At 41.1% G+C, this 27,297-nt stretch overlaps 1 protein-coding gene across 1 annotated transcript in view; it reads left to right on the top strand.

Moving 5' to 3' along the window:
• Window positions 1–27,065, top strand: part of DNAJC3 (DnaJ heat shock protein family (Hsp40) member C3) — a 33,859-nt gene extending 6,794 nt beyond the window's left edge. The window contains exons 4-12 of the mRNA XM_075265302.1: window positions 3,359–3,433; window positions 11,453–11,605; window positions 12,098–12,279; window positions 12,486–12,605; window positions 13,328–13,433; window positions 16,719–16,839; window positions 23,207–23,339; window positions 25,491–25,639; window positions 26,700–27,065. Coding sequence (XP_075121403.1) covers window positions 3,359–3,433; window positions 11,453–11,605; window positions 12,098–12,279; window positions 12,486–12,605; window positions 13,328–13,433; window positions 16,719–16,839; window positions 23,207–23,339; window positions 25,491–25,639; window positions 26,700–26,857 — 1,197 coding nt within the window. The 3' untranslated portion in view covers window positions 26,858–27,065. The remainder of the gene's footprint in view (window positions 1–3,358; window positions 3,434–11,452; window positions 11,606–12,097; window positions 12,280–12,485; window positions 12,606–13,327; window positions 13,434–16,718; window positions 16,840–23,206; window positions 23,340–25,490; window positions 25,640–26,699) is intronic.
• The last annotated feature ends 232 nt before the right edge of the window (window positions 27,066–27,297 follow it).

Raw genomic sequence — 27,297 nt, 5'->3', positions numbered from 1 at the left:
TGTGGGAGGCCTACAGCACTCCAGGACACTGAGAACAGGAGGAGACTGGGAGACAGGTAAGTATTGTGGGGGGAGTTAGTTGAAAAGGGCTAGTAGTGAGCGGGCTAGCTATGGAGACAGGGAAGGGGTTGTAAAAGAGTGAGAGATGGAGGGGGGAAGGGAGCAAAGCATTATGGTAATTGTAGGGTAGAAGCACAGGAAGCTACACCATGTAATCAAATGCAGAAGATACCAGGAGGTCCCAGAGAGAGGCAGAAATCGCTAAAGGCACATGGATGTACTTCTTAAAGAGGACCTTTCATGGTTTGGGGCACACGCAGTTCTATATACTACTGGAAAGCCAACAGTGCGCTGAATTCAGCGCACTGTCGGCTTTCCTGATCTGTGCCCTGGGTGAAGAGCTAGCAGTCCCGGTATCGTAGCTCTTCACAGTTAGAAGGGCGTTTCTGACACTCTGCCAGGACCATCCTTCTGTACAAGCAGCGCCAATAGCGCTGTGCTCTGAGACCTGGGAGGAACGCCCCCTCCCCTCCTGATAATACTTGTGTAACCCCCTCAAAGGAGTTACTAATGGTTATTTGGCCATATAAGTGCCTTACATGTTATGATAGTTTGTATATGTTGTCATGTTTATTCTGTATTCATTTGTGTAATGTTGTTAAGCTGTTGTTCTCTGGTATCACTTGTCCTAGTGAGCTGTGGTCTCCATAGCAACACATACTATGGTGAGTGGATCTGTAGCTTGAACAGGAAATAGTCATAGTAGGGAAAGGAAGTAGTATTCTGTAAGAGCCAGGGAAGGAGAAGCAAGGAGAAGTGTGGCAGTGGCCATCTTGTGTTTCAGACACTGTGTGCTGTGAGGATTGCCACAGCAGCAGCAGGACAGAGAAGCTGCATTACTATCAGTAAGAGGACAGGATTATATCAGGCTAAGCAGAGCTATAACCCTGGCAGCCTGCACCCACCTCTACAAGGTAAATGAGCCCCTGCAATAGACCAGAATCTGGATCTGCAGACATCTTAGACTCTCTGCTAATACATGGGAAGGTGTCAGCCAGCTACAAGCCACTGTGCCACAGCTCACTGCTACAGGACAAGTGGCCAGCAGATGCCTGTTAAAATAAAGCAGTGAGCACTTCTACTGATCCTGGCCTGGACATTGCCTTCCTTGTAGCTACGCCCTGGGCTAAAGCTCTTTGTTGGAGTAGAGCACTGGCACCCACATCACCATCTCCAGCCCAGGGACTAGCGGGTGTCTCAATACTCCAACTGGCGTCACAACTAACTGACTCTGCCTATTACCCTGTGCACCTCTCCTGGAAGTTCTGGTGCCTATAAGGTCACCGTGACAATCCAGCCTCCTGCACGGTTCTCCCGGGGTGGTCGCACTTGTGTATGGACGAGTACTGTGAGCAGAGGGAGGAGGCGTTCCTCCTCGCTCACACAGTATAGCGCTATAGGTGCTGCTTGTACAGAAGCACGTTCCTGACGGAGTGTCAGAAACGCCCTTCTGACAGTAAAGAGCTACGGTATCGGGACCACTAGCTCTTCACCCAGGGCACAGATCGGGAAATCCGACAGTACGCTGAATTCAGAGCTGCTTTCCAGTAGTATATAGAACTGCCTGTGCCCCAAACCATGAAAGGTCCTCTTTAACCCATTAATAGTACAAATAGAACTTTAATAAATATATATATATATATATATATATATATATATATATATATATATATATATATATATATAAAATTTTTGCCCGGGAAAAACCCTTTAAGTTTCTGCTCATGCTAGGCTTTGGAGTCCAGTGTGTGGTCCTAGTCATTCACTGATAGCCAGTGTGTAGGGCCTCCCATTAGACAACTAAACCCAGAATGAGTAGGAATTAAAATGAAAAAGTTACAGTGAATAACCTCCAAACTTTTATTTATCGCTGTCCTCGGCTTCTGCTCTACAACATGCTACACACAGACTGAATGTTTGTTTTCACTGTGAATGGATCCCTTTAATGTATTGTTTAATTTAATTGTTATTGTTGGCGATCCATTACAATAGGAGGCAGTGTGGGGCAGCAGGTTCTTTCTGGATTGTTTCACCTTTCTTGTTAAACGGGTTAAAGCTATTTTTAACTTTTACTTGTCTACAAATCTAAATTTGGTTTTATTTGTGGGTAAACTCTTTAAAGAGGACCTTTTACCATCTGGGGCACATGGAGAATGCCCTCCCTCACAGCAGCATCTATAGCACTGTACTGAGAGAGGGGGCGTTGCTTACTGCCCAGTGATGACGCTGAGCAGTGAGCAACATTCCCCGCCCAGTACTCTTCTATGGACGTGTAGTCAGGAGGGGAGGGAGACATTCTTCACTGCTCTCACAGTATAGTGCTATAGGCGCTGCTGTGAGGAAGGGCATTTCTAACTGACTGTCAGAAACACCCTTCTGATGGTGAAGAGCTATGGTACTGGCACTGATAGCTCTTCACCGGGGGCACAGAACGGGAAAGCCGACAGTACGCTGAATTCAGCCCACTTTTGGCTTTCTAGTGGTATATAAAACCACATGTGCCCCAACTCATGAAAGGTCCTCTTTAAGGTAAAAGCTGTAATTTTAAATGTGGCTATTTTAATATGACTTTAATTTGTTTATTCAATTCTATGGCAAAATATTCTCCAGCATAATTTATTGTATAAATAGTGTTTTGTGCGGGACCTGATACAGATGACTACTGTACCTGCATGTGTATATTGTGTACAACTACTATATATTATTTAGACATTCAAAGAGTTAATTTCTGGGTATAATTTATAGTGGAAACACTTTTTACTTGTTAGGGTGGGTGCACACCTGTGCCCGAACTCCGTTATGTGGGTTTCCGTTTTCTGCCGGCAGAAGACGGAAACCTGCATTTACTGCCCGCCGGTGAGCGTTTTGTGCTCTCTGCGGCTACTTTTTTTTTTTTTTTTTTTTTTTAATCGGACAGAAAGTCCTGCATGTCTGTCTTTGTGTCCGGTTAAAAATAAACCAATTGTTTCGCCCCAGAGAGCACAAAACACTCACCGGCGCTCACAGCTGGACACTGGGGGGGGGCGGCGTGTTTTGACCCAAGAGTGATGCGGCTCCCCGCGTCACTCTGTCCCTAAATCCGCTATACCGCCCCCTGTGTGAACTAGCCCTTACAGTTATGAAGTAGCCATCAAAATTATTTTTTGGTTTGGGGTCACCGCAACATGAGGAACTATATATATATTTTGTTTGTTCTAAAACTACCCCTTTAATCTTTAGGGAAGGGATTTATCCATAAAAGTGATGTATCTTTGTGATTACCTATAATATATGTTTTGTTTTTTTTGTTTTTTTTAAGGCAAGGTTACAGAGGGGACAGTTACTGCTGAAACAAGGGAAACTGGACGAAGCCGAAGATGACTTTAAAAAAGTGGTAAGTATTGTCAATCACATTTTATCAGACATTGCCAAGGATTAGAAAAGTATGGTTGCTTTTTTTTCAAAAACAGCACCACACTTGTCCACAGGTTGTTTGTGGTATTGCATCTCAGCACTAGTCACATCAGTAGAGCTTAACTGCAATACCGGGTACTACCCATAGATGGGTTTAGTGTTGAGCTGCTGAGTAAATGCCTTGAAATCCCTTTTAACATTATTTTCATTATTCTAAAAGTCGAAATTTCTGTACAATTCCGCAGCGGTCCACAATAACAAGTCATATTTGGAAACTGTGCAGGCAGCCCTATTGAAGATTGGCTTCATTTCCATTTTCCTGCCGACAGAGTCACTTTAAAGGGGTTATTCAACTGCCAAAAAATATCTGCAAATACATCCACAGCAATGCTATGTATTCAATGTTCCCTTTTGTAGGTTTTTCTTGACTTTATTTTACTTCAGCAATGAGATACATCTTGGTAAGTGTAGTCTCTTCAGATTCACTGCATGTAATTGACAGAGATACAAGTAAAATAAAGCCAAGTAAAGGCTGCTCAATGAAACTAAGTATTTAGCATTGCTGTGGATGTATTTTCAGATAATTTTTGGAAGCTGGATAACCCCTTTAAGCTTAATAAGCCTGTAGTGCAGATTACACTGGAATCACAGTATTGTAAAGCTGATGTGAGACCAGGTTTTAAATAGAAATATAGTATACACAGATGTCTTCACAATTGTCTCTTCTCTTATCATTTGAGATCCAGAATAATCAAGTATTTTCTGTATTTTTCCGCTCATTTGTTCTGCTGGACAGCTTTGGTGAAGACAATAGGTTACATTCAGTTGCACAGCATATATAGAGAAGGGAATAAAATTTCATGTAAGGTTTGTTGGGTTATCATTGCCTGCATTAGGTTATTTTACATTTAGCTGACATTAATTTAATTGCTATTTCCCCTAAATTAAAATGATATTTCAAGTGTGACTTCTACACCGGGTAAAATATACTCCTATGAAGCAGAAATGTAGACGAGCCTCTGTTTTAGATATCAGACAGACATTGGCTCTCAATTCACTCTTTGTGGTTTTGGCCCATGCCTGTTCCAATTTGGTTAGAGGTCCTTCTGTGACTAGATGTGCGCTCCGAATGGTTTACAAAATTTTCCTTGTAGGCATCTTTGGATCATGCTGTGTAACACCCAATGCGTAGGATTGATTAGATCTCTTAATGTATTTTCTGTGCCCGTTAAATTGTTATCATTAGTGCTATCAGCAGTAGTTATGTCTTATCAATGGCAGGGGTTTGAGCAGACAATTGAATAAGATTCATAGAAGAGTTTGTTTGTCTATTCCCTTCTTCTATTAACTATTACTGCATAGCAGGTCAGATGTAATATTATTGAGAGGCCTCTCTTTGATTTTTGGTGGGGACACGCAGGTTTTTTTGTTTTGATTTATTTCCTAATAAACTATGTTTTAGCCTATTTATCTTCTTAAAAATAAGGGGTACCCTTTCTGTTCCTATATACTTTGATGGTACTACCTACCCAGTGTACAACGTTACTATTCTAATCCATTCTAAATTCTAGCTATAAACTCTGGGGAAGTTAATGAAGGTCTTTCTTTTGCTGTTATAGCGTTATATGTCGGTTTTGCTAATGGTTAATCATGTAATGGTTATTACCTTTCTTTTATGTTGTCAAGAGAAAAAACTAAAGGTAAAACTGTAATATAAAGCATTTCCCAGTCTTTCCTTCCCTCTAGTCATGTCTCCATTTTCTGTAAAACATTATCAAGGAATGAAAGTTAGATTAAAATGAGCAATCTTTGTGCGAGCCCCGACAGACATCACTTACAGAGGGAAAGATCACCAAAGTCTTCAAAACAAGTAATTACCATGGGGAAAATCCAATATCTTACCTTTACAATACTCCATTAAACATGTCCCTGATAGTCGTAGGCTGAGTGCCTTGTAAAACATCTAGGTCACACAGCCATTCCTTTCAGGCCTGCAGAATGTCAACAGATCAAAAGAGACACGAAAGAGGAGGAGGTAAATCACTAGGCAATTACATGGAATGAGAACAGGCAGCTCCAAGATGTCTTCTCGCATCACCCGCTCTTTTCTTCAACTTTGTCTTAGTACTTTTTATTTCAGAGATTGTTTAGATAAGGTTGTGACTGTGCTATTAGCACATCACTGAGGAGAATGCTAAGCAATTGTGTGGTTGTACAGGATGCGAACCGACAGTATGCAATATACTATGGGCATGTTCATTACTGACACCTTCATGACTGTGCTCCTGTAATGGTTGTCGGGTGGGGTTAGTCACCTTTCCTCTGAAATGAGTGCAACATTTGGTCTTGACACTTAGTTGAATGAACCAGGCTGATCCTTCAAATCTCGAGCAATGGAAATCTTTGAAGAAGAGGCAAAATTATTCCGTTGGTAAGATGGAAGTGAGCATCTGTCTCTAGTGCCACCGATAGGGAGCTACCCTGTAACGCAATATCTATTAAAGAGCTTTGAAACTAGAGATATCAGGCAAACCAGAGACACCTACACTCCTAAATGGCTCAGTGAATGCCTTTTGGATGGCTACGTATTGGTGGCGCACTAGAGGAGACATGTTTTTCTCCCTTCTGGGGGAGAGCTTATTTACATACTTTCCCCAACATGCATTTCCTGTAAGATTCCCTACACTTACTAGATTACTTTAAGGAGAATCGGTACACCTCGTGTGTTTTTTCTAGTAGGAGTGAGATGGACACTGAGAACAGCCCTGTGCTATAGCTTTTATGTAATGCAGGAAGTTGTCCTGAGTTGCCGCTGCCTATATGATCTCGCACGCAAAAAGCGAGTGTAACAGCTTTTAGTCATTTTCCAGATTTATGGCCTACCCATAATTACAATAGGAATAGAGTAACAGATGTCATTTCCCGTAGACCTCAATGAAGAAGGCAGAATCATTGCCCAACCATGTAGATTTATATATTTAAAAGGAAATAATTGTTATAAGAGGTGCCTTACCAATCCCCTGTTGTTCCCAGTACATCCTGTTACCCTCAACAATTTCTGCCCTCCAGAAATTACATTTTGACATGCGACAAGACCACTAAGGTCACGGTTTCTGTCAGTGTCAGGATGCCATTGCTTGAGACCAGGAAACAGAGATCAGCATAGGATCGGGAAGAGTCAGAACTGGGGTGGCGATGGACTGGTAAACTAAGTTATTACTTTTTTTTTTTTTTTTTTTTTTATTATTTGAAAACATTCCTAGGTATACAAATTAGTTCTAGCTGCAAGAAATAAAACTGTGCCTCCTATTGGAAGGTAACAGCCCTAGAAGTCATTGCCTGATTCTTAAAGGGCTCTTCTCATCCGGGATGGGAATAACAGCTTGCTCTCTCGACATCTAGGGCCGGAACTCCCATAAATCTCATCTAGCTATCCTTTTTCCACAGCATCGCAGTTATGAAAACTGTGCAGTTAGATGTGCTACACAGTTTCTGTATCTCTTCCGTGGAAGTTACCAGAATAGTGCAGAACAGGGGGCATCATGGTGGCTCAGTGGTTAGCTCTGCAGCCTTGCAGTGCTGCTGTCCTGGGTTTGAATCCTGCCAAGAACAACATCTGCAAGGAGTTTGTATGTTCTCCCCATGTTTGTGTGGATTTCCTCTCATACTACAAAGAAATACTGATAGAGGAAAAAAAAAAAAATAACATTGTAATCCCTATATGGGGCTCACAATCTACATTAAAAAAAAAGTGTAGAACAGCTGTTCCTGTAAGAGAGCAGCTATTTCCAAGTCGGCAATGATTTGCCAAGATCAGAATAACCTTTCATAGAGGTCTTGTCCTGACATTCCCTGCATCTCCTACATGGCTGGACAGCACTTTTATGGTTACATAATAGACAAGAATCCATTACATTAATAGGAGGCGTTCAGTACGAGGAGTCTGAAAGTGGGGAGATCCGCTACTATATTTGTAGAGTACTATAATGAAGCAGATGCTTGGCTGTTTGTCAACAATGGGACAGTAAAACACTATGTTTGCGCTGTTCTTCTACTCGGAACATTGTTAATGTTGTGCCATGAGGAATATTTGTTAGAATCTTTGTGATTATACATTCTGTAATTTTTTTTTTTTTATTTGTTGCTGTACTCATTCCATGTGTTGGAGAGTTATTTTGGGAAAATTGTCAATATTTCCTTTCTTGTTTTATTATTACATCTGCGGCAGGTTGTAATTTACATCTCCTTCTCATTGGGGTGGCATGTATGTTGTGCGGATGGAAAACCAAAAGTTGTAGTTCCAATAATTTCCTGCAGATGGTGCCAGAATACAAGATGCCATATTAGATTTGAGTCTAATAATCTGCAGATTACTGCAGTACACGCCATAGTGATAAGCTGTAGTCTGATGAATCTCTTCTATCCAGTGACCTATAGTGATAAGGTGTCTATAAGCTGTACTATAGTCACAAATCCAATTATAGTGCTGTTGTATTTATGAGCGGATGTTGAACATCAAATTATGCCCTTACTGCTGGATCTCCTTTATTATGTGCTCTATTCCCTGGGGGCTGTGGAACCAACATATTTGGGAATATTTATCATGAATAAATAAAGACATTTTAATGGAGAAAGTTCTGCTGCCAGTGTTTTAGCATTTGGCGGGAATATTTCCCTGTATGTTTTAGTCCAGACAAGACACCCCAGAGCAATGAATCCTATATTTTTCTGTTGTTGTTTGCATCTTCCAGTCCATCTTTATTCTGCACTCGTGGCATTGAACAATAAGATGACCATCTTTCATTTGAACTTGAAGAATATTTTGAGTATTCTGTTTCAAGTTGGCTTTGAGTGGCACTAGGTTTATGAAGTGCCAACGGCATAACAGGCTCTTCCTCACCCTGCCATCACATCTAAGCTGCTTATGGGAAAGGTTTCTTCATACTTTTGAAGTTTAGTATATGTTAGTCTCTGCACAGCACGTCTGGTGCATACAATGAAAAATCTATCCAATATTCCAATTTTTTATTTATTTGACACAAACGAATGCTTTGTATTAGAAAGTACATAGGATGCATTATGCAAGTACAGATTTTACATTGGAAATGGCTGCTACCATCGCACAATAATTAGCATTTGGTTTTATAGCAAGTTTATGATGTGATATATAAACTTTATTCATGAAAGTATAGGAGCTGAGATTGCTAGGTGGCAGGCCATATAACTGCCATTACAAAGACTCCCTTATTTCCTCCAGTCCTAAAGATGGAACTCTTTTTCTGAGCTCCAGATAACATCTGTAAAGGTGGTTGTAATGTTTTTCATCTAGCTTTCCCAGAATTAGAGATGACTGAGCAGCATACATGTAAACCTTCCCTTAAGTGACTTTATAAAGACGTACGCCTGTCACAGTACCGCCATTATATGTGTAATACTGAATGTGCTGCTGCAGTTTATGTCTAATCTTCTGTGATATGCTGACTCCTAAGGGTATGTTCACACTCAGTGACTGGTGGGCTGTTGTGTAAATGTAAAGAAAACAAGAATGCAGTGACTTGGAAATATCATATAACAATATTTTATTCCTAATAGAACACATATCAGAAGGTGTAAGTTGGGGCAGAGCCACATCTACCATTGTTTAACACCCCCTCTTCTTTTTGCAACTTTCTGGAAAGTGAGGAATCAGATTGTTGAAGATTTGGGAGAGGAATCTTGTCCAATCTGGTCTGATGTAGAATTCTAGCTGCGCAATAGCCTTGGGTCTCCTTTGCCAGTTTTTCCGTAATGCACTTAGTGTGTGTGTTGTGTGTTTGTTTTTTTTTTTTTTTTTTTTTTTTTTTAATTGGTGAAAGGTCTGGATTACAAGCAGACCAGCTTAGGCCCCAGACTTCTCTTGAAGCCATGCTGTTGTAATGGATGCAGCATGTGGTTTAGTATTGTTTTGATGAAAAATAAAAGGCCTTCCCTAAAAGAGATGATGACTGAATCGGAGCATATATCGTTCTAAAAGCTCTGATAGGGTCTTTCAAGATGTGTATAGGCATAGCATAGGCACTTATGCAACCCCTTGCCATCAGAGATGGAGACTTTCGCTAACAAGCTGGGTGATTCCTCTTCTCATCAGTTGGTGTCTGTGGTTTCCATAAAGAATTTCTAATGTTGTTTATCTGACCTCAGAACATTTTTCTCTTTTACCTCAGTCCATTTTAAATAAGCTTTTACCAAGAGAAACCTGTGACGTTTCTGGATTGTGTTGATATATGGATACTTCTTTGCTCACTACATCTTTTACTTGCATTTGTGGATTGCACAGTAACTGTGTTCACAGACAATGATTTCTGGTAATATACCTTAGCCCAGGAGTAGGAACCTTCGGCACTCCAGCTGCTGTGAAACTAAAACTCCCAACATACTCCATTTACTTCCATGGGAGTTCCAAGAACAGCAGAGCAAGTATGCATGCTGGGAGTTGTAGTTTTGCAACAGCTGGAGAGCCATATGTTTCCTACCCCTGCCTTAGCCCATATAGTGTTTTGCATTACTGAATGATGTCTGTGTTTAAAGGAGTTTTTTGGTTTTATTATTTTTTTATTTGATGACTTATATTGATGACTTATCCACACTGAGACCTGTCGGTAGGTCATCAGTATTTAAAAAAAAAAAAAAAAAATTGGATAAAACCCTTTTAATGCAGTGCCACCAGAGGGCATGTAGCTATTGAGCATCCAGTACTAACTGTCAGCCTTGTCCTTTGTGCATAGTGGTTAAAGAGGACCTTTCACCATTTGGGGCACATGCAATGTAATACACCACTAGAAAATCAACACTGCGCTGAATTCAGCGCACTATGGGCTTTCCCGTTCTGTGACCCCAGTGAAGAGCTATCGGTGCTGGTACCGTAGCTCTTCATGGTCAGAAGGGCATTTCTGACAGTCAGTCAGGAACACCCTTCCTCACAGTAGCGTCTATAGTGCTGTACTGTGAGAGGAGGAGTGTTCCTTACCGCCCAGCTATGACGCTAAGTGGTGAGGAACACCCCCTCCTAATACTTGTCTATGGTCGAATGCTGTGAGGAGAGGGAGGAGTCGTTCCTCCCCACTATCACAGTACAGTGTAATCGGCACTACTGTGAGTAAGGGCGTTCCTGACTGATCGTCCTTCTGACGATGAAGAGCTATGGTACCAGCACTGATAGCTCTTCACTGGGGAACAACATGAAAGCTGATACTGCGCTGAATTCAGCGCACTGTCGGCTTTCTAGTGGTGTATTAAACCGCATGTGCCCCAGGAGGTGAAAGTTCCTCTTTAAAGGCTTTTTAAGGCTATGGCAGAGGACCACACTCTGAGTTTGCTTGTTCTTTTTCGAACAGCCTGGGGGCGTCCCCAATGCTGCGAGAGAACTCTCCAGCATCGCCTTCATCTCTGTTCCTGAAGAAGATGGAGTTGGCACTGGAGAGTTCCCTCGCAGCATTGGGGATGCCCCCAGTGCTGTTTGAGCGCTGGGGCCCGCCCCCAGTGCTGTGAGAGAACTCTTTTGCATACTGACGAAAACCAGATTATATACCGAACGGCGGCGCGGAGAAGACATCTAAAGGTAGGAGAAGAATACCTTTTCTCAAGGCTATTCCTACGTGGTAGGCAGAAAAAATTGAGTTTTAATGATAGGATCCCTTTAAGTAACCACTTTTTTAATGCAGATTAGGTTTCCGTTTGAGGGGTCCCCAGGTGGGGTACCCAAGCGAAAGACCCATGCACAGATGTGGCCTTAGGTATACTTGTCAGGAGTGCAGACAAATCCTCTTTTATACTATTTGGAGGAATCTTAACTTTCAATTACCGTTACCCAAAGTGCATATTACTGTGTAAAGGAAAAAAACAAAAAACAAACTCTTAATTACATCGGGTTTTTATCTCCTGCAGGGAAATAGATGAACTAGTATAGATTTATTTAGCGGTTTTTCTACATTCTGACTTGCTCTTGCTATTATATTTAAAGCTGAAATCTAACCCAAGTGAGCATGAGGAGAAAGAAGCTGCGCTACAGCTGTCAAAGTCGGACGAAATTCAACGCATGCGGGCACAAGGAATCGCAGCGTATGACCAACAAGATTACTCAACTGCAGAAAGCTTGCTTAACATTATCTTGGAGGTAGGTGGCCATCAATTGCTGAGTAAAATTAGGGATTTCCTTCAGTTAAGTTCTGAATTATATTAGCAGAGTCATATGGCAACCCAGGTTTATATGGATCCGAGGCTGTATATAGTGAGTATCATTTATTCTGCACTAGTGTAGTCTCAGACGGATTATAAAACATTGGCTACTGTGGTCACCAGAGGAAATGTGAGCAACATTTAGTGGATTCTATTTAGCTAATAGACCTTAAGTGTTTTATGTGCTGAAATAAAGAAACTTTGTTTTTTTTTGTTTTATTTCTGCCTTGATTTCTCAAGGCCTTCTCCCATTTGTGTCTCTTATTGATTCTCAGAAATTACTGTAACTGCTTGCAGGTTAATAAGAGGCTGTTGTCTGTTTTCATTACTGTGCTGAGCCTTGTTTTAGATGTGTGTTCAGACATCACCAGCACTCTGCATAGGCGAGATATATCTATTGTTTTTTCGTTTTGTTTTTTTTTTCTTCTAGACTTGTGTGTGGGATGCAGAAATACGAGAGCTGCGGGCAGAATGCTACATCAATCAAGGAGAACCTGGAAAAGCCATCAGTGACCTGAAAGCTGCCTCAAAACTAAAGAGTGATAATACAGCGGCCTTCTACAAAGTCAGCCGCATATATTATAACTTGGGGGACCATGAGATGTCACTCGGGTGGGTTTCTCCATTGTTTACATAGTGATCAGTCTCTTTTTATTACTGAATTTATTAAAGGGGTCTATACGGCTGTTTTAGTGTTGAGGACTAAAGTACATGCTGAATTGTTAGTGGCTTTGAAGAACCTGTGCCTTTTTATATTGCTTAGTATTTACATTATACCTTATATTACTACAATTATAGAAATCTATCTTCATTTCCAGTGAAATCCGGGAGTGTTTAAAACTAGATCCTGATCACAAGGATTGTTTTTCACACTATAAACAAGTCAAGAAGCTGAACAAGCAGATTCAGTCTGCCGAAGAGCAAATCCAGGAGGGAAGGTAAACGTATACAAGTGTTACAATAAAAAATTGTATTCACAGAAAATCCACTAATCCCATTCACACACAGTGGCAAAAGTCCCTGTGGATTTTTGGGGAAAATTCCCAGCATGCACATCATTATAATGTTCTGCCTGTCATGAAATTGCCACAGATTTTACCCCTTGTAATGTGAAGAATTAAATCTTCTAATTGGTCTCTCTTAAGTTACCCAAAATGCCATTGAGTCTGATCATTCTGTACATGCCCTAGATTTGTTTTGTGTAGATGAAACCACTACAGTGTGTTATACAGTTATTACAGTCTCTAAGATTAAGCAAAGTACTCCCTGGTGAGATAACGTCCTGACCTAGTACTCCCAAATCAGTGATTACTTATAAATGTCATATGGAGCCTTTGTTAACAATTGTGTATTGACCTCCATTACTGCCCTCACACTCAGTAGAATGGCCCCTTCAGTGCCCTGCATGTTATATAATGTGCCTCCCAAATGGTCATGGGACCACTGAGGCCTGTGATTACACCACATGGCCCACGTGACCTCTGAAGGCAAATCACAAAAGGAGTGTGCTTTCTACACATTACATTACTTATATTGGAGTTGGATGGTATACATCACATTACAGAAGTACAGATCATTACAAAATAGTTGAATCAGTTTTGCAGTCTTAGAGACCTGTTCATTTGGTTTCTGTATTTAATTTTAAGGAATTCTCTTGCAGGTATGAAGAGGCTATCAGTAAATATGCAGCCGTTCTTAAAACTGAGCCAAATGTCCCTACCTATGCTGCACTGGTCCAGGAACGCCTGTGTCACTGTTACTCTAAAGTAAGTAAAAACCAAATGTACTGGCCACACAGTGACGACTGTAAAGACCAGATAGCAATAGCTTGTTATAACTCTTACACAGAAGACATTGCTACATGATAAAGTAAATGTGCCCTTTATAGGGATCAGTGATCCTCTGTTCCTGAGATGTCAGTGTTTTCCTGATATGCCAGTAGCTGTTTGGCACACCAAGGGTCTCTCCAGTGCTCACATTGAAACAAATGGCTATGACTCTAGTTCTCATTGTAGTCACTCGATTCCTCGCTTGATTGACAGGGCCGGCCAGTGTACTTGTTAATCATAGCCTGGAGGGAAGGTGGAGTGGTGGGCCTGTGTGCTGGAAAATATAGCTGTTTTGGTGCGATGAGAACAATGGTGACGCCCTTGGTGCACCAGACTGCTCAGTAGTATATCAGGAAAAAGCTAGTATATCAGCAGTGGAGGCACTGATCAGAAAGTGGCTTTCTGACTGTGCTTATACTTCAATAGGGATTGATCTGGTGACCATCTTCTTTTAACCATAGCAGATTGCATAGCCGCAGGAACTGTGGGAGGTGAAGAGCCATCTTGTTTGATGGATTTTATAGCACTGTTTTATAAGTTTACTCCCAGGCAGTGGATTAGTCTGCAATATTACAGCTTCATGGCAGTCATTGGCTCTTATAACTGCAGTTATATCCCTTTTGGGAATAGTTTAACCCTTCAGTCACTCTTTCAGGTAAGTGACAGTAGGAGCTTGTGTTCGATAGTTTATATAAATAAGTGTATAAAAGTGTGTGTTAGCATTGTACAGATGTGTCCTTCCTTACCATTCATCTTGGCACAATGTGTAATGACATTATAATACTCCTTAGGTCGTCAGTATCTGCTCAGTGTGAGTCCTACACTCGGCAGCCCCACCGATCAGCTCTCTCCTGCAAGTGCCAGAACTAACACAGAGAATGGAACATTTTCTCGATTTAGTGGCCATTGCAGCTCCATTTGCTTTCTGAACTGAACCGCAGAAACCCAAGTTGATCTTGACGCTGAGAACAGCAATATCATTTTGGAAGACCCCTTTAATGGCAGAACCTTTTATTCCTTCATGATCAAGGAAAATTGTTCAGATATTGTTTAATTATACTTATTCATCTGTTCCTCCATTGCTCTTGGCGTGACACATCTGCTTCTTAGATACCTACGTGATATTTGTCACATTCTTCCGGCGACAGTTATGATCTTGCAAAATCTACTGTCTTCCCGTGCTGTGAGGCAGCGCTGTCAGGCGACTACAGGTTTGTATTGCTTGACATCTGCTTTTACAAGCAGCCGGTGTTGTGTAACTGCTAATTTTATATTGAGTATCTGACATAATGCAGTTTACCATGTGTGTTCTTATGACAGGCATTTTGTGTACTCTGCTGTCTATATTCTGGGGTGGAGGAAATGTGCCATGAAATTTTGACTTTTATAATGATGTGATAGGTTGAAGAATTGTGAATTTAACATTTTGTAATCTTTTCAGTCTCCTTTTGCAAGGAATAGTGTTTTTTTTTTTTTTTTTTTTTTGTGTATGTATGTTTGGTTTTCGTTCTAGTGCTGTTTTTTGTTATTTATTTTCTTAAATTCAGTAATGGGGGAGATCATTAAAATATACCTTTTATGGATCTGTCACAGTAGTATTCAGAGCATTGACCCAATGTAGGCTGGGTTCACGCCAATATTCAAACTCTGTCCAGGGTTTCTGTCACTGAATCCAAAGGAAAAATGCTCAGTTATTTATTTTTTCCTGCATTTTCTTGGGCGGAAACCTGGCAGACACCATTATAGGATATGGGGTCCATGGGTTTCTGCAGGGAACAGCTTTTTTTTTTTTTTTTTTTTTTTTTTTTTTTTAAATCATCAGTTTGTCCTTTTGTAGAATGGGAGGCAATCCACACAAACACAAGGAGAACATACAAACTCCTTGCAGATGATGTTCCTGGCGGGTTTCAAACTCAGGACTCCAGCGCTGAAAGGCTGCAGTGCTAACCACTGAGTCACCGTGTTGTCCCAGGGAACTGCTTTTTAAGCAGATTAGCTTTCCTTTTTTCAAGTCCCCAAGCGGACCCGAAGAACGGAAAGCCGAATGATAGTGTGAACCTAGCGTAACTTACCATATTTTTCGAACTATAAGACGCACCTAGGTTTTAGAGGAGGAAAATAGGGGAAAAAAATTTTGAAGCAAAAAAAAAAAAGGTAAAATATTTCATGTATGGGAGTTGCAATTTTACAACAGCTGCAAGGCCACATTGACAGGTGACCCTGCAGCTATACAGAGATCCATAGAACGTTTTTTTTGCGGGGCCAGATGTACTTTTTAGTTATACCATTTTGGGGAATGTCTATTGATTAGATCACCTTTTATTTAAATCAGAGGCAAAATGGTGGGAAAAAAAAAACACGGCGGTTTAAAAAATATCAGTAGAGCGGGCATTTTCGGACACAGGGATTCCTAATGTGTATGTATTTCACAGTAATTTTCTACTTTTATATGTATTCTAGGGAAAGGAAGTGATTTAGAAGTTTTATTTTATTAAAGCTTTTTTTTTTTTTTTTCTTTCACTATTTTATTGCCCCTTCCCCCTAGGTGGCTTGAACCTGCAATCATTTGATTGCAAATCCCATAGACTGCAATACAAGTGTATTGCAGTTTATGGGAGATTCTCTACAATACTATTACGGATGGTCCTAGACCAAGCGCAATAGTAATATAGCAGTGACAGGCCTGGGAGCCTTCAGTTGGCTCCCGGTTGTCACCAGAACAGGTTGGCTCCTGCGAGCTCATCGCGCAGGAGCCGGCCTGCAACTTTAAAGGTATGGGGCCAATAGGGACCGGCCCGGGGGGGTATTCTACACCTTGGGGGGGAAGGGGGGGGGGGATTTAAGTTTTAATGCCCGCAATTAGAATGCATTCTAATTGCAGGCATTAGCTTTGGGCAGCAGAGCGGCCGCCATTATTCTTACAGACCCGGCATCCCGGCAATAGAACAGCGGATGCTGGGAAGGGGGTTTTAGAAGCCGGCACAGGTCCCGACACCTGTGCCGGCGTCTAAAACTCCCTTCCCGGAATGCGCCGTTCTATTGCCGAGATGCTGGGTCCACATTCGGACTATAAGACGCACCCTCATTCCCCCCCCCAGATTTGGGGGGAAAAAAGTGCGTCTTATAGTCCGAAAAATACGGTAGATCATTGGACATTTTATAATTTTATTGTCATTAAGTGAAAACATGTACTATATATGTTCCATATATTCTACATTCCAGAATCTGCAGCCTATTGAAGCCATTAAAGAGTGCACAGAATTCCTCCAGAAAGAACCCAATAATGTGAATGCACTAAAGGACCGAGCTGAAGCCTATATACAAGAAGAAATGTATGAAGAAGGTAACTCATATTTATATTCTTATATTCTGCCCAGTGCGCCTTACAAAAAAATCCTATTTTGGAATGCACTTGCATAATCACCTGTTATTGCCTCAAAGAATTTAAAATAATTTGGATTTCCTCATTTTGATAATTCATCACCTTAATGCTGGGTTCAGCATTAAGCGGTTTGTTCCCGCTCGCAGAGAAAAGAAGCGACATGCCCTTTCTTGAGGCAGATTTTGCAGCTGAGCTTCCGCCTCGCGACACTCCCTCCTGACTAGGCCCATTCATTTGTACCTAATCTGGAGTGGAATGCTGCAACTGGATGCCGGTGCACTGTATTCACTGCACAGGCATACAGTCGCAGCTAGCCATTTTTTGGAAAGGATTTTGAGGTGGCCTCTGCGGCAAAATACGGTCCAAAAAAACCCAGGTGTGAACCCAGCTTAGGGTCAGTTCACACACAGTTTTTTTGGCGTGGATTTTGATGCTGCATCTGCCTCAAAATCAGCCTCCAAAAAAAGACTTCCAGAAGTGGATTGACCAGAAGGTAGGAATATATAAAAACTTTCTAAATATTTTCTATTCTTTTTGCGACCAATGTGCAACACAAAAAGCTGTGTTTCTACAACGTGGCGCCTCAGGCTGAGGCGGTATTTGCATCTCAAGGATTCTAGCTAAACTTATCTTATGTAAATTCAAGAGTTTTCCTAAATACATTGGTTTAGAAATTATGCTATGTGAAATTATTCTTCCCGTTGTATATACAATGTTGTCGTGGGACTTGGCCCAGTATCTATCCTTATCTAGCATTATAGGACGGATGACTGCTGAGGACACTGTTCAGGTGATGGATGACACAGTTCTCTGGAGGAGAGGAGGCTGAGAGCTGTTATCTCCAGCGCTTTTCAGTTTGGATAAAGCATTTTGCTGGGCTTGACAGGGGTCTTGCTCCATGCCTGTTATCTCACAGAGATAAGTGTTGAGATTAATGCAATCCCTTTTCTTGTACTCTCAACCTGTGTAATGTAATATAAATTTACTGTGCATCTTATTTGATCTGCATTTATATTAGTTTACTAGTAAGCATAATAAACACTCTCATGGTAAAGGCAATGTCTATATCTAGTGAGGTACTTCAAATAGCCAAAGTCACTCACCTAATTGTAGTAGAATACAGGAAGTGAGGAGAACAGTGAGCATGTAAACTGCTGAGAGGGGGAGATAGAAAAACCCCTTTCACCACCACGTCCAGCTCTTTACTTCATTTGATAGCTGCTGCTCTTCTGATTCTGGCACAGTTAGAATTTTTTTTCTCTATTCCTCACCGTTTCTGAGCAATAAATGCAGTTAGTTTTGGTTCCTCTTATACTATTTAGGTGGACGGTGTCAGACAGGAGTAGGCGCAGGATGTGATTCTGAGCTCTGACTCTGGCTGCCTCTGATTGGAGCTTTAGTATTGCCACAATGATGACTTTGTACTTCAACATTAGGATGGTGGCTGCTGTTAACAAAATGATGATTTCTGGCTTGTACAATATGATGGAGAATGTAATGTCATCCCTGGATACCAGTTCTTTTGTTGTAGACGCCAGTGGGTCATAAAGTTTTGTTCCGTTCTCTAGAACAAAGAGAGTTGGGCAGCAGTCGGGCACCACCTAGCAATGCTTGGTACTGGAGAAACAATAGGATCACACAACCTATATGATCTGTAATTCTCCTAAAGTGGTGTCAGGGCATCATGGTCCCCAATCTGTGGGATCAGCCTAGAAAATCCTTATTTTTATCATGTTACCTGAGAGGATGTGGGAAAATGTGAAGGCTTCCTTGAATATTTCTTCTTATATAAAGTACCATATATCTTTAGCATTATGCACGAAAGTCCTTCTGTTAAAGGGAATCTGTCAGCAGGAAATACAGTGCAGTCAGCAAACATTGTGATACTGAGCAGAATGATGCATAGTTTTGTGTGACTAGATTCAGTATCTTTTATTCATTGAGGTCTCAAGGAGGCGGTCCTATCAGTGAATGACAGCTCTCTGTATGCACAGTTGTAGAGGAGAAGCCTTCGGTCACAGATGGGACCGCCTCCTTGACTTCATAGCAAAGAAAGAGCTGAGATCTCCATGACCAATCATACTGAATCTTAGCAGAAAGCTATGTATCATTCTGCTCAGCCCCTCCTGGTGCCTGCAGGTTGCACCTCATTTTGCGGGTGACAGGTTCCCTTTAACAACGTACACGAGGCCTTCTCATCCATGTTTGTCGCGTGTCATCTGTGTTATTAAGGCCTCTTACTGATTTTCGCTGCCACCAGAGACCTGATCCTTGATGTTGTAGGAAAAGGTTAAATCTCGCCGCCTGCTAGATATGCTAATGTGAACGATGTCATATTGACATTTGAATTTTAAGCTGATTGATTCTCGTTAGGAAAATTGTGACTGGCTCACTCACGGGGATTTGTGTGCATAATGCCAAATCGTATTTGTGCATAATGGATCTTTATTTGGCTTTCAGCCTTTTTCTTCTGCTTATATGCAAGCCATGTCTAATATTTTCTCTGGTAACTTTGCTAAACAAGGATGCCGCTTCTCCGTGTGTAAGTGTATATTGTTCATCCTGTCAGCAAGTGAAAGCTGAGCGAGCACTTCTTAATATTATCAGCCTGTACAATAAGTTCCTTATAAATGATTCACGCCGGCTCTGGCTGATGTATATGTCGTCTCCTCCGTCACTAAATCAAGTCAAAAAAAGCTGTTTATGTGGGGGACACCGAGCTTAGCACCCACCGGCCGCTCTCTGCTTTGAGAAATAGACATGTAAGTCAGGATAAGACAGGATTTATGTCACCTTCAGATTATTCTCACAGAAATAACCTCTCAAATTGTGAATTATTACAGAGGTGATCACAAGATTTTTTTTCTGCCGCTTCTGGAGACTAGATAAATAGGATCAGCATAGTTGAGTTTATTATTTGTGTTCTGTTCTGTTCCCAGGCAGAATCTACAGTCTGTTTTGTCGCTTCTATAAGGAGATGAGGGTAATATACTGGCAGATGTGTGCTGTAATATTAAAGAGAGAAATTGGGAAGTAGTTTATAAAGTGGAGTAATACTGTGTATTACACGCCGCCTTCTTTAGTACAGATATTACAAAGCTACGTGAACCTTTATAGTCTTTACTGCATAGTGACCTGATATTACAGCGGTCTATACTTACTGTATATTCTTGGGGGGCCATGTGTTATAAACCTAATCACAGTACCTTGTAGAAGGGATTCTATAGCTTCTAAATATGCTTCTTATATTCAGCTTTAGAGCCACATTTACAATTTATTCATATGCATATGAGGGGAAAAAGAACATGCCTCTTAAAGGGGTTGTCCAGGATAACCTGTTTTGTTTGGTATGAGACAGGGGAAGGTCCCCGATGCTCCAGTGTCTCCCACGGCCTTCTGGTCCTGCTTCTGCGTGTTTTGTTTTGGTGGAAGTCCCCGCCACATATGGTGACTGAGGTAAATCAATGGCCTAAGTACGTATAGAATCCAGGGCATCACTCACATACGTCACTGTGATGTCCCGTGTACTTTCCTATAGGTCTTCCTTAGGATCTTTTTTGTTTTTTTTTATTTCCTCTTCCCTGGATTCGCATAAAAAACAAAACAAAACGGGTTTTCCTAGACAACCACTTTAACTTACCAGGGCCTTGGTCTCCACTCCATATTGCCAGCAAAGCACTTTCCCCTCATTTGCATATAAATAAAACAGTGAATCAAATGAAAATGGGGCTCCAAAGCTGAATATTTGCATCACTCCTGCCGCTGCTGGCTTCACCTGTGCCGGCGTCTACACTCCCCGGCATCCACCTCTCTATTACAGCGGATGCCGGGTCTGTATTACATTGTGAAGGCTGTACGTCCGATGCCTAGTGCATTGGCAGCGCACACGCAGGGCCAGCGGCATAGAAACGATGACTTCTTGCCGCTGGCTTTGCATATGTAACCCCGCCCACCAATGACACAACAAAGCCGGAAGAAAGAAGAATTTACTGCAGCGAGGAGTGGTGAGTATGCGACGTGGGAATACCCCTTTAAGCTCATATTGATGAGCCGAGCACTCAATGTGCTTCATCCGAACCTCAGGACATTGACAGTCTGCAGCATATGTCTGTGACTAGTGTCTTGAGGTGAAGGGCAATGGTGGGGTTGTTCGCGCCCAGTTGTATTCATGAGCAGAGAACTATGAGACTGGTGTATTGTTTCAGCACCCGCTAGTAACAACATGTATTTCTTTCCTTTTTTTGTTTCATCATTTTAGATACTAGTGCAGGGGTAGGCAGCCTTCAGCACTCCAGCTGTTGTAACACTACAACTCCCAGCATGCATACTCAATCTGCTGTTCTTGGAACTCCCATGAAAGTGAGTGATGCATTTTGGGAGTTGTAGTTTCACAGCAGCTGGAGTCCCGAAGGTTGCTGACCCCTGAGTTTACCTTTAGCCCTAATCCTCTGTCCTTTTATAGAGCAACTTATTAAGCTGACTGATCTGACTTGACTCTGTCTGTGTAAATACTGGGGGCCTAGATGGACCAGAAAAAGGTTTTGGAAAAAAGGATACTGCCATTAGGGACTAACTTTGTCATGGACACGGGTCTTGTTCAGGGTTCATTGCCCACAGCGTTGCTTTGCCACTGCTGGCTTTCCTCTGTCCTATAGTGTATTCTTGTACCATGTCTTCCTAGATAAGTGACATGCTTGAAGCCCCATACACCGTAAGCTGCAGTGCGCTGTGTGTTTTGACATTATTTTATGATAGTTGGCATTTCTTTTTTTTTTTTTTTTTTTTTTTTTTCTTCTTAAATTTAGCCTTGGTGGCCTTTTCCATGTGCATTTCTGAGCCTTGAGCACCTATGGCCCTGTTTTCCCTTTCTTGGGCATTTTTTTTTCCTTTCCCTTTTTTTTAGGTACTGTATACTGGAAACATTTCACAAGTTCTGCCCTACCGGTTTGGATTTGCTCTAATCCATTTAGCCGTAACCATTTTTGCTCTTGTCAAAGTCTCTGAGATATTTAGTTCTCACCTCACATCTCTGGTTTTTAGGGTGGCAAGATATGGTTGAAAAACTGTCTACCTGCAAAATTTGGAAACGGTGCCAGTTATACCAAAACCACATGTCATTTCAGTGTTCACCCGCTGCCTGTGAACTCTCCTGTAATTTTCTGGCTGATCCGTGTATATACACATTGTGTTACACTCTGCTTTGTCTCTGTGCTGAGTCTTGTCATTTCCAGTGCAGTCAGCCAGTATTTGGATGTTCCAGACTGTAGAAATAGATTCCTTTCCATGTGTTAAATGACTGTTAAACACCTCCGTCTCGGTGCTGACAAGATGGCAGATGTAACATAACTATGCTCTTTTATTCTTCCATTACTTTTCTCAAGTACAAATGAAGTTGTGGATTCCTACTGTGCTTATAAGTAACTGGACACTATATTAACTTGTCAGGCAAGGTAGACTATGTGTTCTGACAAAGTAGCAAATGTCAGCAAGAGCATCTGCTTATCTACACCTGATGGTGAATACATTATTTTATTTTATTTTTTTTTTTTTTTTACCTTGCAGTTTATCAAGCCACTTGTTGGTTGCGAATAAAATGTATTTATAGGTATTGCTCGAAGCCTCCCAGGAAAGCTAAAGTTTGACACTGATATATGTTGATGTTGCTCCTGCATGTAGAAAAAGCTTCCACTCGTGAGATTCAGATTTTTTTTAGTGGCCTTTCTGTTTTTTTATTATTACCGGCATTTCAGATGTAATGTTTGCGGATTCATGTATTCATGTCATACTTCAGGACAGATTTGCACTGAGCTGTCAAGTGTCTAAGTAATATAAATTGGTTGGCACCTCCTGCTGTCTTGCCGGGAAACAGCACAAAAGACAAATGTAACGCTTGCTGAGAGGGAACATCTGCTTGGAAATCATCTGATGCAAATACTTTGTCTTACTTAAGACACCTTGGAGTCGTAAGCCTAAAATAGAACTCAGCGACTGAGTAGAGAGATGTTGGTTACATGTCGCATAGAAGACAACAAAATACTGACACATATTGAAGATTTATAACAAATAACACGTTTTGTTTTTTTGGCGAGAGAAATGTGCAAAATCTATGCTTTGTTTAATAGAGTAAAATGTGTGTGGTGTAGCAGCGCGTCTTACTACTTCACGAGAACATCGGCTACATCTGTTGTAACAGGAGGGGTCCTGCAGGTGAGGCTTTGAACACTCAGCTGGAGCCCATACTGCCGTACTTGCTTCAGATTGCTCTGCCGATGATATAACATGGGGAGACGTATTAAGTGTTCTTACCGTTCTTCATGTTTTTTCACAGCTATTCGGGATTATGAAACGGCACAGCAAAACAGCGAAAATGACAAACAGATAAAAGAAGGTCTAGAAACAGCACAGAGGCTCCTCAAGCAGTCCCAAAAACGGGATTACTATAAGATCCTTGGTGTAAAAAGGCATGTATTTTATGATCTCCCAGCAGAATCTGTAAGGCGTTTTCAACAGGGAGGAGAAAAAAATGTTGCAAAAATCATAGTGCGCTTATAAGATGTGGCTTCTGAAATAGTTTTAGTATATAATGTGTATTCCACAAACCTACACTGATACCTCAGCATGATACCGGTGCCGACCAAACTCTTGCGGTAATTGTCAGCCAATCGCCAATTTCTCCTAGCTCGGCTATATAATTGGCTCTGACCTCATAATTTCACTCGGAGATCCCCTTTTGTGAATTTGTAGCAGTATTCTACTAGTAATGACTCAAGTGAATAATATTCTTTCCCTGAATTAAGCATTTGTACTATATAAGTATCCTACTATTCTCAAGTATGGACTCTCCATTGGCTGATTGTATTGTCTGTTGGTAACCTAAATATATACCCTTCCTTAGATATGAAGCAACCTGTATCCTGATACAAGAATACAGCTGAGGAGTTGGGGCATTCCTCACAGCTCAGTGTCATCGCTAGGTGATAAGGAAGGCCCCCTCTGACAATAGAAGGCTATAGACAAGTACTGTCAGGGGGGCTGTTCCTCATAGCCCAGCTAGACTGTCAGGAACGCCCTTCTGACAGTGGGCAGACATTGATGCCGTTATAACGGCACGGATATCTCCAGCTCCGGGGCACATAACGGGAAAGCGTACAGTGCGCTGAATTCGGCGCACTGTCTGCTTTCTAGTGGTATATAAAACTACATGTGCCTGAGGACATGAAAGGTCCTCTTTAACAACCCCTTAAAGGTGAGTCTCTGGTCCAAAATGCCTCCTAAACCAATAATACTCCCATGTAGAAGCACAAACTAATGAAGCAATGCAGAGATCATATTTTCATGGATATGTAAATTAGCAAGAGCACGGGGGGCGGACTAAATTTGACAGATTTGCCTACAGGCTCCTTTTGAATGTGTCTAATGCAATTAGATGCATGGCCATGCTGAGATGGCCATAAAACAAGTAGAAGCCGAATATGTCAATCTGCTGGAAAATCTGGCACTTTGGCTCAACCCCAATATGGATATCAAATAACTAATGATTATCTGAGTTTAATAGGAGTAGAAACATACCTTTGTGGCCACCAACTAATAAAGGCCTGTACACAACACTAAATGGAGTCTGTGATATCCAAAATGCCTCCCAAACTAAGATTAAAGTGTAACAACTTTTATAGGAAAGGAAGCTACAGCTTCAGGAGGAGATTACTTCAACCAGTCATATGTTGCATTATAAAACCTAGAACACTTCTTGTGTCATATGACACATGAACACTCATCCTTCATGTGACACCAGGATGCAGTTCTACCACTATTATTTTGTGAAATATTACCTGTTGAATACGCAGTCTGGACTGGGAGCAGCTGCCGATACTGACTGACTGTAACTGGTGATATCTTAGGAAATAGGGGTAGAACTGAAATCTCGGTGTGTTAGTACTTTGAGATTCCTTTTTGTATAAGGTTTAAAGTTCCAGAGATGGGTTTGTTTGAAGTAATCAAATTCCCCTTCCAAGCCCCCCCTCTCCTCAATACAAAGGAGTCCACCCCTGTATTCCTACTGAAAGCTGTGTGCAGATCTCGGTAGGGAAAGAGTAAAGAAATGCAGGATTTCACACAAAGGAGCCAAACTTTAATAAAACATTACAAAATGTCTTTATCAATTTTTGATTTTCTGGCAGTATTTATGTCAGAGTAACTAAACATGCTGTCAAGACAATGTCACTCCTCAGTAATATTCTAGCCCTTGATTCAGGTTCCGTCTTTGAATTTAAGCAAAACTTAATGAGAGGAAGGGTCATGTTCATCTTTGGTAAGGAGAAGAACTGGGCTAGAAAAGGGAAAACTGTCATTGCAGCTAATGGTAAAAAAATAATTGCTATTGTAGCTGTGATGGGACAAAATTTAGGTTTTCAGTACAGTGTTTGGCCTTTACATTTCCGCATGGTTGATCAATCTGTGAACGGTGAGAACTTCTATAATTTCCACCTTGTACCAGTTACTTGCGGAGCATTGGAAATATTTCAGAGCCTGATTGATGCGATCTGGCAAAACTAGAGATGACTGTATTAATACGAAAACTGTTTCACGCTTGCCTTTTTCATGGTAACACACAGGAATGCCAAGAAACAAGAAATCATAAAAGCTTATAGAAAGCTGGCACAGCAATGGCACCCAGATAACTTCCAAGACGAGGAAGAAAAAAAGAGAGCAGAGAAGAAATTCATTGACATTGCATCTGCAAAAGAAGTCTTAACAGATCCAGGTAACCTTGTCTTGTTCTTGCTACATAATGTTCCTGGGATTGTCTGAGCTTCTTAAACTGGTTAAATACTGGGTGTTTTTCCTTCAGCTTCACCACTGTTAAAGGGGTTTTCCAGGCACAAACATAAAAAAAAAAAAAAAAAAAAAAAAAAAAAAGTGGAAGGTACAGTGGCTTGCAAAAGTATTCATACCCTTTGAAACTTTTCACATTTTGTCACCTTATAACCACAAACTTAAATTTTATCTTATTGAGATTCTAAGTGATAGACCAACAGAAAATAGCAGATAATTGCGAAGTGGAAGGGAAATGATACATGGTTTTCAAAATTTTACTCAAAAATCAGAAAAGTGTGATGTGCAAATGTATTCATCCCCCTGTACTCTGAGGGGGCATTCACACAGAGTAAAGTGGCGCTGATTCTGCCACGATAACTCGCGGCAGAATCAGCGGTGATAAAAGAAAAAGAAAAAAAAGACTCCCATTAACTTCAATGGGTTCCGTTTTCCGCACGGAAAACATTGAAACCAATGGGTTAAAAAGCCTACCATACTTGCCTACATATACTTGCAGTCTCTATATGTGCACAGCTGGTAGAGACAGACCCTAAAAGACTTGCAGCAAAAGGTGTCTCTACAAAGTATTGATATGGGGGACTGAATACTTTTGCACACCACACTTTTCAGATTTTTGTTTGATCAAAGTTTTCAAAACCATGTATCATTTTCCATCCACTTCCCAATTATCTGCTACTTTGCGTTTATCACTTAAAATCTCAAGATACATTTAAGTTTGGAGTTGTTGTAAGGTGACAAAATGTGAAAAAGTTAAAGGGGTATGAATACTTTTGCAAGCCGTGGTATGTGCACCTATACCATAAATCTTGACTGTTTTGCCCCCCCCCCCCTTTTTTTTTTTTCCCTTCATTACCTATTTATTAAAAAAAAAAAAAAAAAAATGCTGGAATTTCCCCAATGTGGGACTATTAAAGGATTATCTTATCTCTTATCTTATTACATGTGTTTTGAGACCTAAATATTTATTTTTAATTTGCTTTTAATAGACAAGAGAAGTCGATTTGATGCAGGTGAAGATCCTTTGGACCCTGAGAGCCAGCAAGGAGGAGGTGGAGGACACTTCCATCGAGGATGGAACCAGTGGCAGGGATTCAATCCTTTTGGCTCAGGAGGACCTTTCAATTTCAAATTCCACTTCAACTAGAGACTAAAGTGGTGACACTCTCAAGCACCTTGCTAGCAAAGAAAATGAAATGTTTTTTTACGGAGCCGTGCAGCCGCCCAGGGAGATTGGTTGGAATGACTGCTGTGCAGGTTTCCAGTCAAGTGAAGTTAACTAGACAATGACTTGTTTGGATATGTTGTCGGGAAAACAGTTTTATTTTCTGAGTATTGAAGACCAACTTGAATTAGTGTTCCGCTATTTTGTTTTTTTCCTGATCTTTGCAATTGACAGTATTTCTATAGGAAGAAATACTAATTTATTTTTTCTTTCCTAATTCGGGAATGATGTATAAAAGGTACAGTTTCAGAACCTTCAGCCATGTAAGAATTTATAAGGGATACCAAAATATATTAAATGGACAGTCTAAAGCCGTGCCAAGAGAAATACCTAAACTGTCTATAAAGGGATTGCTACATACA

The sequence above is a fragment of the Leptodactylus fuscus genome, chromosome 2 (genome assembly GCF_031893055.1).
Source record: "Leptodactylus fuscus isolate aLepFus1 chromosome 2, aLepFus1.hap2, whole genome shotgun sequence".
NCBI lineage: Eukaryota > Metazoa > Chordata > Amphibia > Anura > Leptodactylidae > Leptodactylus > Leptodactylus fuscus.
This window is presented reverse-complemented; position numbering and strand designations above follow the sequence as displayed.